Source organism: Pollachius pollachius (assembly GCF_949987615.1).
Source record: "Pollachius pollachius genome assembly, chromosome: 9".
Lineage (NCBI taxonomy): Eukaryota > Metazoa > Chordata > Actinopteri > Gadiformes > Gadidae > Pollachius > Pollachius pollachius.
In genome coordinates, this window is record NC_136942.1 from 19,183,520 (window position 1) to 19,196,239 (window position 12,720).

At 44.9% G+C, this 12,720-nt stretch overlaps 1 protein-coding gene across 1 annotated transcript; it reads left to right on the forward strand.

Annotated features, from left to right (window-relative positions):
* Positions 1–1,730: 1,730 nt before the first annotated feature.
* rgma (repulsive guidance molecule BMP co-receptor a) lies at positions 1,731–9,486 on the forward strand. Its single transcript, XM_079743372.1, has 4 exons — positions 1,731–1,839; positions 4,293–4,408; positions 6,104–6,642; positions 8,607–9,486. The coding sequence occupies exons 1-4, from the start codon at positions 1,826–1,828 to the stop codon at positions 9,309–9,311; spliced, it is 1,374 nt and encodes a 457-aa protein (XP_079599498.1). The 5' UTR covers positions 1,731–1,825; the 3' UTR covers positions 9,312–9,486.
* The last annotated feature ends 3,234 nt before the right edge of the window (positions 9,487–12,720 follow it).

Sequence of the window (12,720 nt, forward strand, 5' to 3'; positions counted from 1 at the left end):
TGAAGTCATGGTTGGGTGTTCTCGTCCTGCAGTCCAAATTGTTTATTGTACCGTTTAGTTATTAATTCAAAAATCATGGCTTCTTATTTGGAATATATAAATTAATCATGCATTCAGCCATTCCAAAACAATGAGCGAGTCATTTCACCATGTTGCGTTTGGGATTGCTCAGCTCACCTGTTTCCTTTATCCCGGTCCATTTCCCTTGCAAATTCTGCCCTAATGAGATTCATCAATTCAGAATTTAAGGATAAGGGGACTTTAAAAATCACCTTGTAAAATGAATTAACATTTGGAGTAAGAGCAATAATAATGACACAGCTGATTGGTTTGCAAGCAGATACACAACCTACAACAGCCCCCCCAAACTAGCCACACACGCATCTTAACTTAATGGAATGCTTGCTCGTTAACTTAACCATAGGCGACTATATGGTTGAAGCTAAGCCACACACACACACACACACACACATACACACACACAAACCACACACAAACACCACAAAAGCACCCCCCCCCCGCTCCCCCTGGCACCCACACACACACACACACACACACACACGAACACACACACACACACACACACACACACACACACACACACACCCATCCGGCACCTCTGAGGATTTTCCCACCAGGGTGCCAGGCCCCCAGGGGAATCTGTGACACCAACGCAAAGATATTCTGTAACTAATGACCGTTTGTGAATGGTGTAGCCAGCTGGGATTGTGTTGTTTTAGTTTTTTTATGTATAAAATATCGTTATTTTTCTCCTTCTTGTTGCGACTGACCATTAATCGAACAGTGCTGGAGATAAGCTATCAACATGTCAGCGTCTCTGAAGGTAGTTGATGAGCCCATGAGGCAGAATGTTCACTTGGTTTTTTGCCTGAAATTGTGGATAAACAGTTTGAATGGTCAATAAATTGGCTGTAGGTTTTCTGTTGTTCCCAGGGCTAGGCTACATGGGTAGATCTCGTGGTTGAGGGGGTATTTTCCTGCAGCTGATCCTAATACAGGTGCAGCACCTCGGAGGGCTGGTGGGTCGTGTGCACCTCCCTCTCATGAAATTGGTTATCCGATCATCCTTCTAATCAGAAATGTGTTGGATCGCTCTCTCTATAACAGCCCAATTCAGGGGACTAGGTGAATGGAACATAAACAACGCCTTTCAGCCAGGATGGAAATACCATCACATTAACCAACGCAAAAAAAACTTTAAACGTCTCCTAATTTGCCTATTATTTATTTTATTTTTTTCCAGGAGTGGTAGACCAAACATGAAAATTACTTGCAGTCTAATTCGACGCGGGTTTTTTTTCTGACATATTGTCTTCGTCCTGCAGGAAGATGTGTGATTTCGACGGCGTCATGCGGAGCCAATCATTGTCTCTTTCACACTCTCGCTAACCATTTCACAACAGCCATACGAGGAACAGGGCCAGTGCGATCCTCGGCTGTTTCGCTCCGTGCCCTGAGGGATATATTCCTCGTCCTCGATCATCCCCAGGATTCACAAAGGAATAGAAATGCGTGGATAACTCAGATGTAAGGAAATACCACTGTTTGGTTCTGTTTGCGTCTCGGATTGTCTGTAGAGTCCAACTTATTTTGGGTAGTTTAATGGCTGCAAGGACTCCCCCCGTGCAGAAGTGTAGCCTACATGTGAACGCACATCAGTGGAGTGCATTTTAGACGCCTGCAGTGGGGTACACCGTATACTCATTTTTTTTTTTTTGCGTTGCGGGAAAAGAATGACAGTGGTTTACTGTGGCTTGCTGTGATCCGCGAGTGTTTGGGAAGACAGTTCTGGTCCGAGGAGCCCATGCAGCCGCAAAGGTTCGTCTCTTCATTCCTTTTTATCCAATAGACAATGCTTTGGTGGTTTTTATAAACACACATATGGTTTCTTTGCGAAAATTTGATTTTCCAATTGCACCTTTTGAATTGGCCTACATCTCATGTCTGTCATCGGAATTTAATGATTGATATCAATAATAACCCAAATCTTCTTGGATCGATCCATGCCCCTGATGTGATCTGGTATATGTGGTTCTCCTTGAGAGGAGCCATGGCTGTGCTTCAAAGTGAAACATTAAAAGGCTGTTTGGTAACGTGTCATTTACGTAGGCCTGTAAGTTATTTAAGTTGGTATTTGGAATGCATATGGGTAAAAAGACGCGTGTGCGTAAACGTATGGCCTATTTTAGTTTGAAATGAGAGTTTGTGCAGTGAGAGACTGAACCTCCAGCGGCTCTGTCAGGCTGATCCACCACGGAGACTGCTCGCATACCAGCCTCCATTGGGTATACACACACTTGTCCCCATATAGTGCACACATGACAGCTTTAGTAGACTCATATCAAATCTAAATCCCGGGTGTTCGGGCTGCTTAATGCCATGTGCTGTGCGCTCACGGCTGAGATTGTAGGAGGTTTATATCAGGCGCCATCTGTTGGAAATGAGGATAATATGCGAGGGTCCCATAATAAATCCGAGTTTGTCATGTTTGGATAGGCTACATGATAGAAGCTATAGACCTGGAAAGTCATATGCCCTCTTGCATGTGTTTCAAGACGTGTAGGCTATAAAAGGCCGAGTTAAAATACATCTGCATGCAAAATATTTAGAAGATGTGTTGCATCTTTATTATCCTCGTTGCCAGCATCGATAACTATAGCTCTTGATGAATTATCGATTAGGAAATCAGACCGCACCACTTTCCCATATTGGGCCATCATTTAAAGCTGGGTGTTGTTTTCTAATTTTTTTAAACATATTTTCATTCGACTTTATAAAATAGGCTGCAATTATTTTGGAGGGCTGTTTTAACAGTGTGTGTGTGTGTGTGTGTGTGTGTGTGTGTGTGTGTGTGTGTGTGTGTGTGTGTGTGTGTGTGTGTGTGTGTGTGTGTGTGTGTGTGTGTGTGTGTGTGAGAGAGTTTATTACAATATAATGTCCCTTAACGCAGAATTGAAGCATGTCAATGTTCATTTGAATACATGTGGCCGAGCTGACACATGACGGGCGCAACAGGTGACACCAGGCTGGCCACTTGGCCTGTTTCCATAATCAGTCACTCCTATAGACCAGGCCTTAAGCTCTGCCACCCCTCATTCTACCACATGCTCGCTAAGGGCATCGATGATCCCATGCATTCGATGGGATCATCTTATGAGGAAATGTTTGATTTGTTTTCATTTATACATTATTTAGGCTATAGCTCTTAAATAACGCTGGCTTCCCCGCATCGTTCTGGACTCTCTTGAGAATAATCCCTTACTTCCAAGATGAATGGGCCTTAACTCTGCTACCTCATACCTTCAATGTTTTAATATTTGAATACAAATGAGTGCATTGCAAGCTTACTGTGGACCTAACCAACCAACCTACAAATAGCAAGTGTGGACTGACATGGTGTCGGGAATGTCTGCGTAGGTATTTATGTGGAAAACATATGAGTTAAATCTGAAACAACAATCAATAATTCTACATTATTATTACATTATTTAGGTCTTTATCTACAGTAAGTGATGAGCTGATTTAACTATGTGGATGGATGATTAGTATCTCGGACTACTTTGGCTATATCCAGATATCTGAACATAAGGGCGCTCAGTTGTGATTTATTATTATTATTATTATTATTATTATTATTATTATTATTATTATTATTATTATTATTTTATTTTTTATTATTATTATGATGATGAAGATGATTATGATGAAAGTTATACACAGCCCTATTTTGTAAAGCGTGTATGCTGCTGCGGTTTAATGACGCGTGAGGAGAAACTCTCTATATTATCAGGGATTTGCACCGCAAATTGCACGGTTATTACAGCGTGACATGGGATGTTGCTTACATCTGAGACTGAGGGTAAACACCTTGTTGTGTGGCTCCCGACTAGTTCTCGCTGGGTCGAAGAAAGCCTGCACTTCGAGATGTAATTTGAAACTGAGAAGGGGGTTTTAAGTCTAGAACGGCGCTCTGTGATTGGTTCCCGGCCGCGGAGGGGCACAGGGCTACACACACATCACCTTCTGAAGGACCATCGATTCCCGGTTGGTCGTCGTCGTTCAAAGGACTCGAATTCGATTGCAAGAAAACATAACGACTTTTAAAGTGGACAAACATCGCGATATTTAATTAAAGGTAGTGAGGACATGCAGTGCGTAAATCGGCGCCTACCAAACCAACCACTGGACTGGTGCGATTTTTCGCCAGAAGAAGCTAAGTTAACAACCTCGCTTTAACTTTGTGTGTTCTTCATTCGTCTCTGTCTGACCAGGGAGAGGAGTGAAGTCCGACCCCGAGCTGGATGGATGGTTATGGGGAAGAGAGCAAGGCTGTCGGCGCTTGAAGTGTGCAACATCCTCATCACGATCCTCTCCCTGTTCCCCGTGGGTGAGTCTCAGAGTGGAGGTCGAGATTCGAGTCCTCTCACTTGAAACGGAGTGTGTGTTGTGGTTGTGAGTTTGTGCCCATGTCTCACTATGAGGATATTTATCTGGATTTTAATGAGCAAATACCACTGTAATAAGTCTAGATTGCATAGAAGTCAGCATTTAGCCAGTTGTAAATCAGAAACAACTCTCTTGTTTAACCAGATAATTTAGACATTAATGGCTGTACCTATTCTACTAATAAGCCTCAGAAGGCCTGGCATATTTAGTTTAACGTTATTTTAAAATAATGATGTGCTATGGATTACAAAATCAACTGATGTTCTTGGACAGTACCCTAAATGTAAATGTGCCTATAACGTTAGTTTTGTGGCTGACGGATTAAATACAAGATGACCTCTCACACAATCGTTCTGTTAACAAGGGAATTATAGTGACCTTTTCCTAAATTCCACCTTCATAACATTATTATTCACGTGGAAGAAAAGCTTGCAGTTTGGCATACATTGGAAAACCGCAACGTCTGCAGGCTATGGAGTTTCAGGAAGGTATTCCAGGAGATAAGAACTACCTGTTAAAATGCCATTAGGTAGACCTAATCTTTTGATAATTGTTACGGTACACAATCCTGTCCAACTGAATTCCTTTCACCTATCAGTAGTGTGGGAACACCCTAGGGTTGTGTTGTGTTTGATAGTGTATTTATGACCATATCTGGGCCCTGGGCCCTAGGGCCTAAGGTGTTGGACCAATTGCTTTGCTTCTTGTTGAGTTGCTGTTTAAATGACCGGCTATCTGCTTTTAAGTGTTAAGTTATGCTCTGCACCTCATAAATGTACGTGCTCATTAGTCCTAATCACTGGGCAAATGGGTGTCTTCTGAACCATTCTCTCTGTGCTCTAAAAACTGTTTGCCTCTGTGTGTCAGTCTTCCTACCACTGGGATCCGGTTCATTCCGGTCCTATTGAATCCCACGTAGTCCAAAGGTATAGGGATTATTATATGTATTGACTTATTCAATTTACTCATACATCTCTGTCATACTTATTTCATATACATTTATACAATCCAGGAGAGACCTTATGTATTGATTTTATATACTTCAATATCCATCTAGCTTATCATGATGTGCCACTATGGCAAGTTGCTAAGCCATTATAAGCTTATCCGTTTATGGTCAACATGCTCATAAAGTTTTTTTTAGTATAACTGTGGTGTGGCAATGGTGGTGTAGACCAAAACTCAGATGATCACGCTATTAGACAACGTCATCCAGCTACCTCCTTTGTTATTGTTTTGGTTGAGGAACCCCTAGCATTACAGTGTGTAGCTTTAATCACTACAGCGGTAACACCATTGAACATAGCTTTCCATTTAGGTCTTTTTTTTATCTTGTGTTCACTACTATCACAAGTCACACACACACACAAATCTCTCTTGTTCTATACCTGTTCATACACATTTGGTGTATTGTGCATTTATTTTATGAAACCAAATAACACTCTGGGTTGAAGTTGGTTTGAAATGGATGGAAATGTGGAATTCAACGGCAATATCAATGTTTTCAGACAACTCTAATGAACGGTTCTGTAACTGAACGGTAAAAATGTTTCCGTTTCCGTTCTTGTTCCTTCATATAACAATGGGGCTCTGGTTCTAGTCTCTAACGGTTCCTGTCGTTCCCCCCCCCCCACAGCCAGCCTGCAGTGCAAGATCCTCAAGTGCAACTCAGACTTCTGGGCCTCCACCTCCAACTCGGCCCGGGAGGAGGAGTTCTGCACGGCGCTGCGGGCGTACAACGGCTGCGTGCGGCGGACCGCCCGCACCTGCCGCGGCGACCTGGCGTACCACTCGGCGCAGCACGGCATCGAGGACCTCATGAGCCAGCACAACTGCTCCAAGGAGGGCCCCACCACGCCTCCCAGAGCCCGCACCTCCGCCCTGCCGCCGCCGCCGCCGCCCCAGCCGCCGGCCCCTGACAGCGGGGGGAACGCTGGGGAGCGCTCCGACGGCCCCGAGGTGTGCCACTACGAGCGCAGCGTCCCACGCCACGCCCCCCAGCACAACTACACCCATTGCGGCTTCTTCGGGGATCCCCACCTGCGCACCTTCGGCGATGAGTTCCAGACCTGCCGGGTGGAGGGCGCCTGGCCCCTCATCCACAACAAGTTCCTGTCGGTGCAGGTTACCAACTCGCCCGTGGTTCCCGGGAGCCTGGCCACTGCCACCAGCAAGGTAGGAGGGGCCCCGCGTTCTGTTAGACCCTGGCTTCTGATCTCCACGCTGCATAGAGCCAGGGCTGTTTCAGTGTTGACTCAGAAGGAATACGTGCTTCAGAGCTGTGTCACCGCTAAATGTGCGGCCCCAACGTTGTACTTTTTCAGATGTTGTGTGGATCAGTTGTGTGGATGGTTAGACAGGGAGGAATTAGCCTGGCGAAGTTGAAAGGGTTCGTGTTTGGATTGGTTCCATACTAGAAACAGGCGCTGTACCAGAAAACAGCATTGATCTTAAGAAGGCTTTGTAAATGATATGGTTGTGCTGTTACAGCAGATATGCATTAGTTGTGTGAGAGCGCTTTTGTTTTGTCAAATCCCATATCATTCAGGGCATTCCTAACCACGCAGGAACGTATATCAATTGATATTTATTTATAAAGTATAAGAAGTTTATTTATGGTCCATTACAATTGACTTTGTGGGAAATAGCCTTTCAGTAAAACCTCTGACCATAAAGACGTAGAGGAATGTGGAGTAAACAATGGACTTGCAACCGGTCCACAGTTGTCCACAAATGGTGGTGGACAAATTGTAATAAGATGGTTTTGGAGGCTTTGCTAATGTTTAGTTGTTTTGACCATATTGTAACATTGCAAATTCAGTTTTATATGAAAGGACTTTGCTCGTAATCACATGTTGGAGAAAGTAAGCTATAATTAACTATAATCAAGGTCTTAATGAAGCCCTATTTGGCATTCAAAATATTGTGCCTGATCCAAGTAATGATATTTATGGTTTGTTATTCTTGGAACTAAATGAGACCACTTTGCACGGTCTTTGTTCAAGAAAAAGGCAGCATATAATGGCACCTGTGCAAACAAGGCTTTCTTCTGTAATGTGTGTACTATCAGAGTTGTTCCCACTCCTTACACAGTAAATCTAAAACTTTGACGTTTACCCCAACCATCACTTAGACTGTGGCTTTCCCAAACCACATTGGTTTCTATGAAATTGATCTAGATTAGTGTATATATATTATACCACATCCCACTGACAGCGTTGTCTGGCAGGTGAATAAAGACGCTTGTGCAGGGGGCACTGCTTAGCGGTTGAATAGAAAAGGCATTCTGCTGCTCTGTTGGCCCTCCTCAGCAGGCAGCCATCCTGTATCGCCACTCTGACAGTGGCACAAGTGGATGGGTGTGCAGGTAGAAAGCCAGGCACATAGAGGCAGTGACCAGTCCATTTTAATTAGCCAGAGAGTACTTTCCCCCTGTGCTGGCGCGGCGCCACTCCCCGGAGCCGAGTTCTGGGGTTCACAAGCAGGTTCTTCAGCGCTATGAATGGATCGTCTTTGTGTCTGCGAACTGAGGCCTGATTTAACATGGCTGAGATTCATGTTTTTTGCGGGCGTTTACCTTGGCCTCCCCCATGTTGAGCCAGGGCTGAAACGTGACACTTGAGTGGGGTGGTGGGGTAGTTAGCGCAAACATGTTCTCAATGCAACAGTACAAAGAGCTCCCTAACTCATGTGTAAGGGAAGCCACTATAGCCTCCAGGCGTCTTATCTAGATGACTCGATGAGAGAGGTTTACGTTCTTTCTTGAATATGTCTATTCTTTGCTAGTCATTGATTACCAATGGTATTCCAAATGTGTGTTCTTTGGCGTTTGGCTCAGAAACGATAACCGTTGACATTTCTAGGGATATTGAAAGGCCCTTATGAGGAGGAAGTTTTTCCTGGAAGACAGACTTTGCTGCCTTCTGTCCAAGGGTTTGACTCTGCTGGTGCTAGGGGATCTGTTGCTGCTATGTTTCATCGGTTTTTCCGCTCTAGATGACATAATTCATATCTTGTGCTGGAGACGAGTCAAAACCCAGCTGCAATTGTAAATAGCTAACTCAACTTGAGAGCTTTCCACAGGGCCCTTTATATTCTCCTGACTTCCACTCGTGCCTGTGCTTCCTCCTTCCCTGTAGCTGACCATCATCTTCAAGAACTTCCAGGAGTGCGTGGACCAGAAGATGTACAAGGCCGAGACGGACGAGCTGCCCGCCGCCTTCGCCGACGGCTCCAAGAACGGCGGCGACCGCCACGGCGCCAACACGCTGCGGGTGGTGGAGCGGGTCCCGGGGCACCACGTGGAGATCCAGGCGCGCTACATTGGCACCACCATCGTGGTGCGGCAGGTGGGCCGCTACTTGACTTTCGCCGTGCGCATGCCGGAGGAGGTGGTCCACTCTGTGGAGGAGGGCGACGACCAGGACCTGTACCTCTGTCTGCACGGCTGCCCCGCCAACCAGCTCATAGACTTCAGGACGTTCAGGGCCCGCGCCACGGAGACCCAGGCCAACGCCCGGGTCCGCAGCGGCACCGCGCCGCACGGCTTCACCTACCAGGCGGCCAGGGCCCGGTGCAAAGAGCGCCTCCCGGTGGAGGACCTCTACTTCCAGTCCTGCGTGTTCGACCTGCTCTCCTCGGGCGACATCAACTTCACCATGGCGGCCTACTACGCCTTCGAGGACGTCAAGATGCTCCACTCCAACAGCAAGAGATACCACCTGTTTGAGAAGGACCCCTTTGCGGGGAGCACGGCCCCGGCGCGGTTGCATTGGTTGCAGCTCGTCCTGGTCCACTGTCTGACTGTCTATCTGTGGATGGAGTGCTGCTCGGCCCAGCTCTAGTCCCCGCCCTCCCGTCGCCCGCGTTGGTCTCTGCCAGGGGGCTTAAAGGAGTACCGTCACTGTATTGTAGATGAGCTGCGGCGTGAGCTCCGGTTGTGTGACTGGTGACTAGCCAGCCTCAGCACTCATCCCCGAGTTACATGTCGTCCTCATAAGATGTTTTCTGTCTTGGATTATTGTGGTGCCGACCTCAGCTCTGTGCTCCTCCTCATCACTCGCTTTTTAAGCTGGTTTACGGCACTGCTATCTGTTGAAAGGTGGTGGAGGGTGAGGGAGGGCCGTGAGTCCTGGATATCCAGCCGGGATTAAACCTGGCCTCTTCGCTAGGGGGGTGCCTGCTCATGGGAAGCCGGACCAGATGATCTTCTGCAGAAAGAGGAGTTTGTTGATCCTTCTCCGCTTATCCCCTGATTGGTGCCCGGCCAGGGAAACTCTCAGGGCTCGTATTGCTCAGCTCAAAGACCTGAGAAGGCCTTTTGTTAACCTATGGCCAGGAGCAGCTCTCTGTTTGATGAGTTTCCAGCTCCCAAAAGCCAGAGCTTTTTGTAGTAAGCGCTAGGCCGACAGAATGCCAGAACAGTGTCTCCAGTGGTCTGCTTCAGTGATTAATGGTACATAAAGTGTGCGCTTGTGTGAGTGTTTGTGTGTGTGTGTGTGTTTGTGTGTTTGTCGGTGTGTGTGCGTGTGTGTGTGTGTGTGTGTGTGTGTGTGCGCGCGCATGTGTTCATGTGTGTGAGAGAAACCTAGAATTAATATTTGCTGATATCGGTTAACTACGTTTTGTTTAATGTGTGTATGCCGTGTTGGTTATGTATTGATTTCGGACATGAACAAACCTCCTTAAGGAGATATGTTTCATATATCTTTCAATTGCACGCAGAGAGAAAGATATCCGGGTCTGTGTTCAAAGAGAGAGGTCTCAATATGCCAAGTAGAAGGGGATGGACACTGCTTCCATTAGGGCCCGACCGATTCATCGGCCTGCCGATTTAATCGGCCGATTATAGCCTTTTTGAAAATAATCAACATCTGCCAAAAGACGCCGATTACAACCGATTTTTTTTTTTTTTTTGAAATGTTATTGCGCTTAGTATCCAGCAGCGTGCGCTCCTACTCCATTCTACTTAAGAAAGGCTCTCAGTCTCACCCACCGCACTTATTTTTGGACACAACACCCGAGCGCATGTAGATTGAATGTGCTGAGCTCATTGGATAAACCGAGCAGAGTTTCCCCCCACGGTAAGTTTATAACTAGTTTGTGTAATGAACAATTGGTCCTTTTAAACGTGTAGGTCATGCTTAAAAAAAGGAAAAGTACACCTAACCCCCCACTACCCTTCAAATACAGTAAAGCTAACCTAGCCTTGCTAACTAGCAACTTTAGCCGGAGTAAAAAAGAGGAGATTGAATTTTACCGTACAACATGAAAACACGCTCGCTCAGGCAGCTGCGCGCTCACCTCACCAATGTACACAAGACGCGTTGTTTGAGCATGTTGTGCCAGACCATACTGCTCAGTGCGCACGTGTTAGTCACTGCTCACGAGCGCAGCACATTGGGAGGTACAGATGTCAGATAAGACTCATAGCAAGGTTTGGGACTACTTCACCAAGGGGCCTGCTGGTGAAGCAGTTTGTAATGCTTTTTTTTTTTATAATCGGCCGATTAAATCGTTATCGTAATTTTTCTCTGAAAATAATCGGCATCGGCACTCAAAAATCAATATCGGTCGGGCCATAGCTTCCATGGCCACGTCCACTCCAGTCAACTCTTGAAGCCCTTTATGACGTTACGCATTTGAGGCTTTTTTCAATTCATAGGTAATAATGAATGTACTTGGGTAAATCTACAGAAAACACCGAAAATAAATGTGCAATGGACGCAAGAAGTTACTTTATTTCACCTCATAATCTATTGGATTATCATTTACATTGCATATCTCTTTCTAACTGCCATTTGTCTGCAGCAGAGGCCATCTAAGTTGTATTTATAAGCATTCACACATCATTTAGACATTAATCATTGGCTCTTGCTCGTTTTCAAACCAGCCATTTGATAGATGAAAATAATTCCACTCTTCAATGATTTAAAATGTATGTTTGGATACTGGCATTCATCTGGGGCTCAGATTGTTGCGTTACAATAAGCATTGGCAATAACCTCCAATCACATACTAATTTCAGACTGATTTAGTGTTGGTTGTCTTCTGATGAAATGGTGGTCGGAGATAGACCAACAAGCTGTCACTGAACGTGACTGTGTTGCACATCCGGCACAATAGCTTCGGCTGACTTGATGCTGGCAGATGGCGGTTGGCTTTAGGCAGTGTCTAACTGTATGGTTCTTGGTCCTCGTTTTCGCTAGTACAGTTGGATTGATGGTAATGCATTCTTACACTGAAGTACACAGCAGGTGTGACTACTGCTTTCTCTGTGGATTAGTGCGGTTTGACAAAAAAAGAACACCCACAAAAAAAACGGAAACACAAACCAGTTGATTGTAATGTTGAATCTTGCGTTCATAGATGTAGTTTGTATTGTGCGTTTATTGTAAATGGTTCTATGTGTGTAATGTGACAGTGTATATACGTTTTGCGAATTGTTATCAAGTTTGAGTTCGAGTGTTTTAATGCTTGTGTTGAATTTATCACTACAGTCGTGTCTTTTTAAATGAACATTTTGTATAATGTGAACGTTTTGTTTCAAAAGGGATTTTGCAAAAACATGAACACTACAAAACAAATATTAAGTGGTAAGATAAGAAACACGCAACTATTCACTTTAAATAGTATAACAAAATAGACGTTTAATCGCTCGTCTGCAATTACATGCAAAAAGTTGAACATAAGCTATCCTTAATGCAGGCCACTTATTTAAAAATTTAAAGGTGGAATGTCTTTTGAGGTGTTCATGTTTTTGAGTTAAAAGCACTTTAAGTTGACCATTTCATTTAGCTCTTGTTCTGTTTGAACTTCATTGTGAATAGTCTGTCAGACTGTATATGGCAAAAGTAACACATTCAAAAGAAAATAGTCAAAAGAGGCCATAAAGATCAAAATGTTTAGATGTAAAACTAAAGTAGTGGCTCATGGCTATTGTTCATAATGTAAATTATTTATTGAATTAAATAAAACGTGTTGTTAAAAGATTTGTCTCGTGTGGCTGCATGTTATTTTTCAGGATTTGCTGAAGTCAAGATCCACTGCACATAGACGATGTTGTACTGCCCCCTGCTGTTTTACTAAAGCAATCTAAAATAAATGTGGTTATTTTTTTCAGAAAGTAAGTAGTATTGCCAGGGCCTGCTCTAGCCATTCTGGTGCCCTGGACGAGGTAAGGATTTGGCGCCCCCCTCGCCCAGGGGTAGGTCGTTTTAATGTTATCAGGGACAGGGCCTCAGTGGACGTCCA

Excerpts from the sequence above, each read along its gene's own strand:
- rgma (XM_079743372.1), top strand. Across the intron at positions 4,409-6,103 it reads CCTCTCCCTGTTCCCCGTGG|CCAGCCTGCAGTGCAAGATC; the intron begins GTGAGTCTCAGA and ends CCCCCCCCACAG. Across the intron at positions 6,643-8,606 it reads TGGCCACTGCCACCAGCAAG|CTGACCATCATCTTCAAGAA; the intron begins GTAGGAGGGGCC and ends CCTTCCCTGTAG.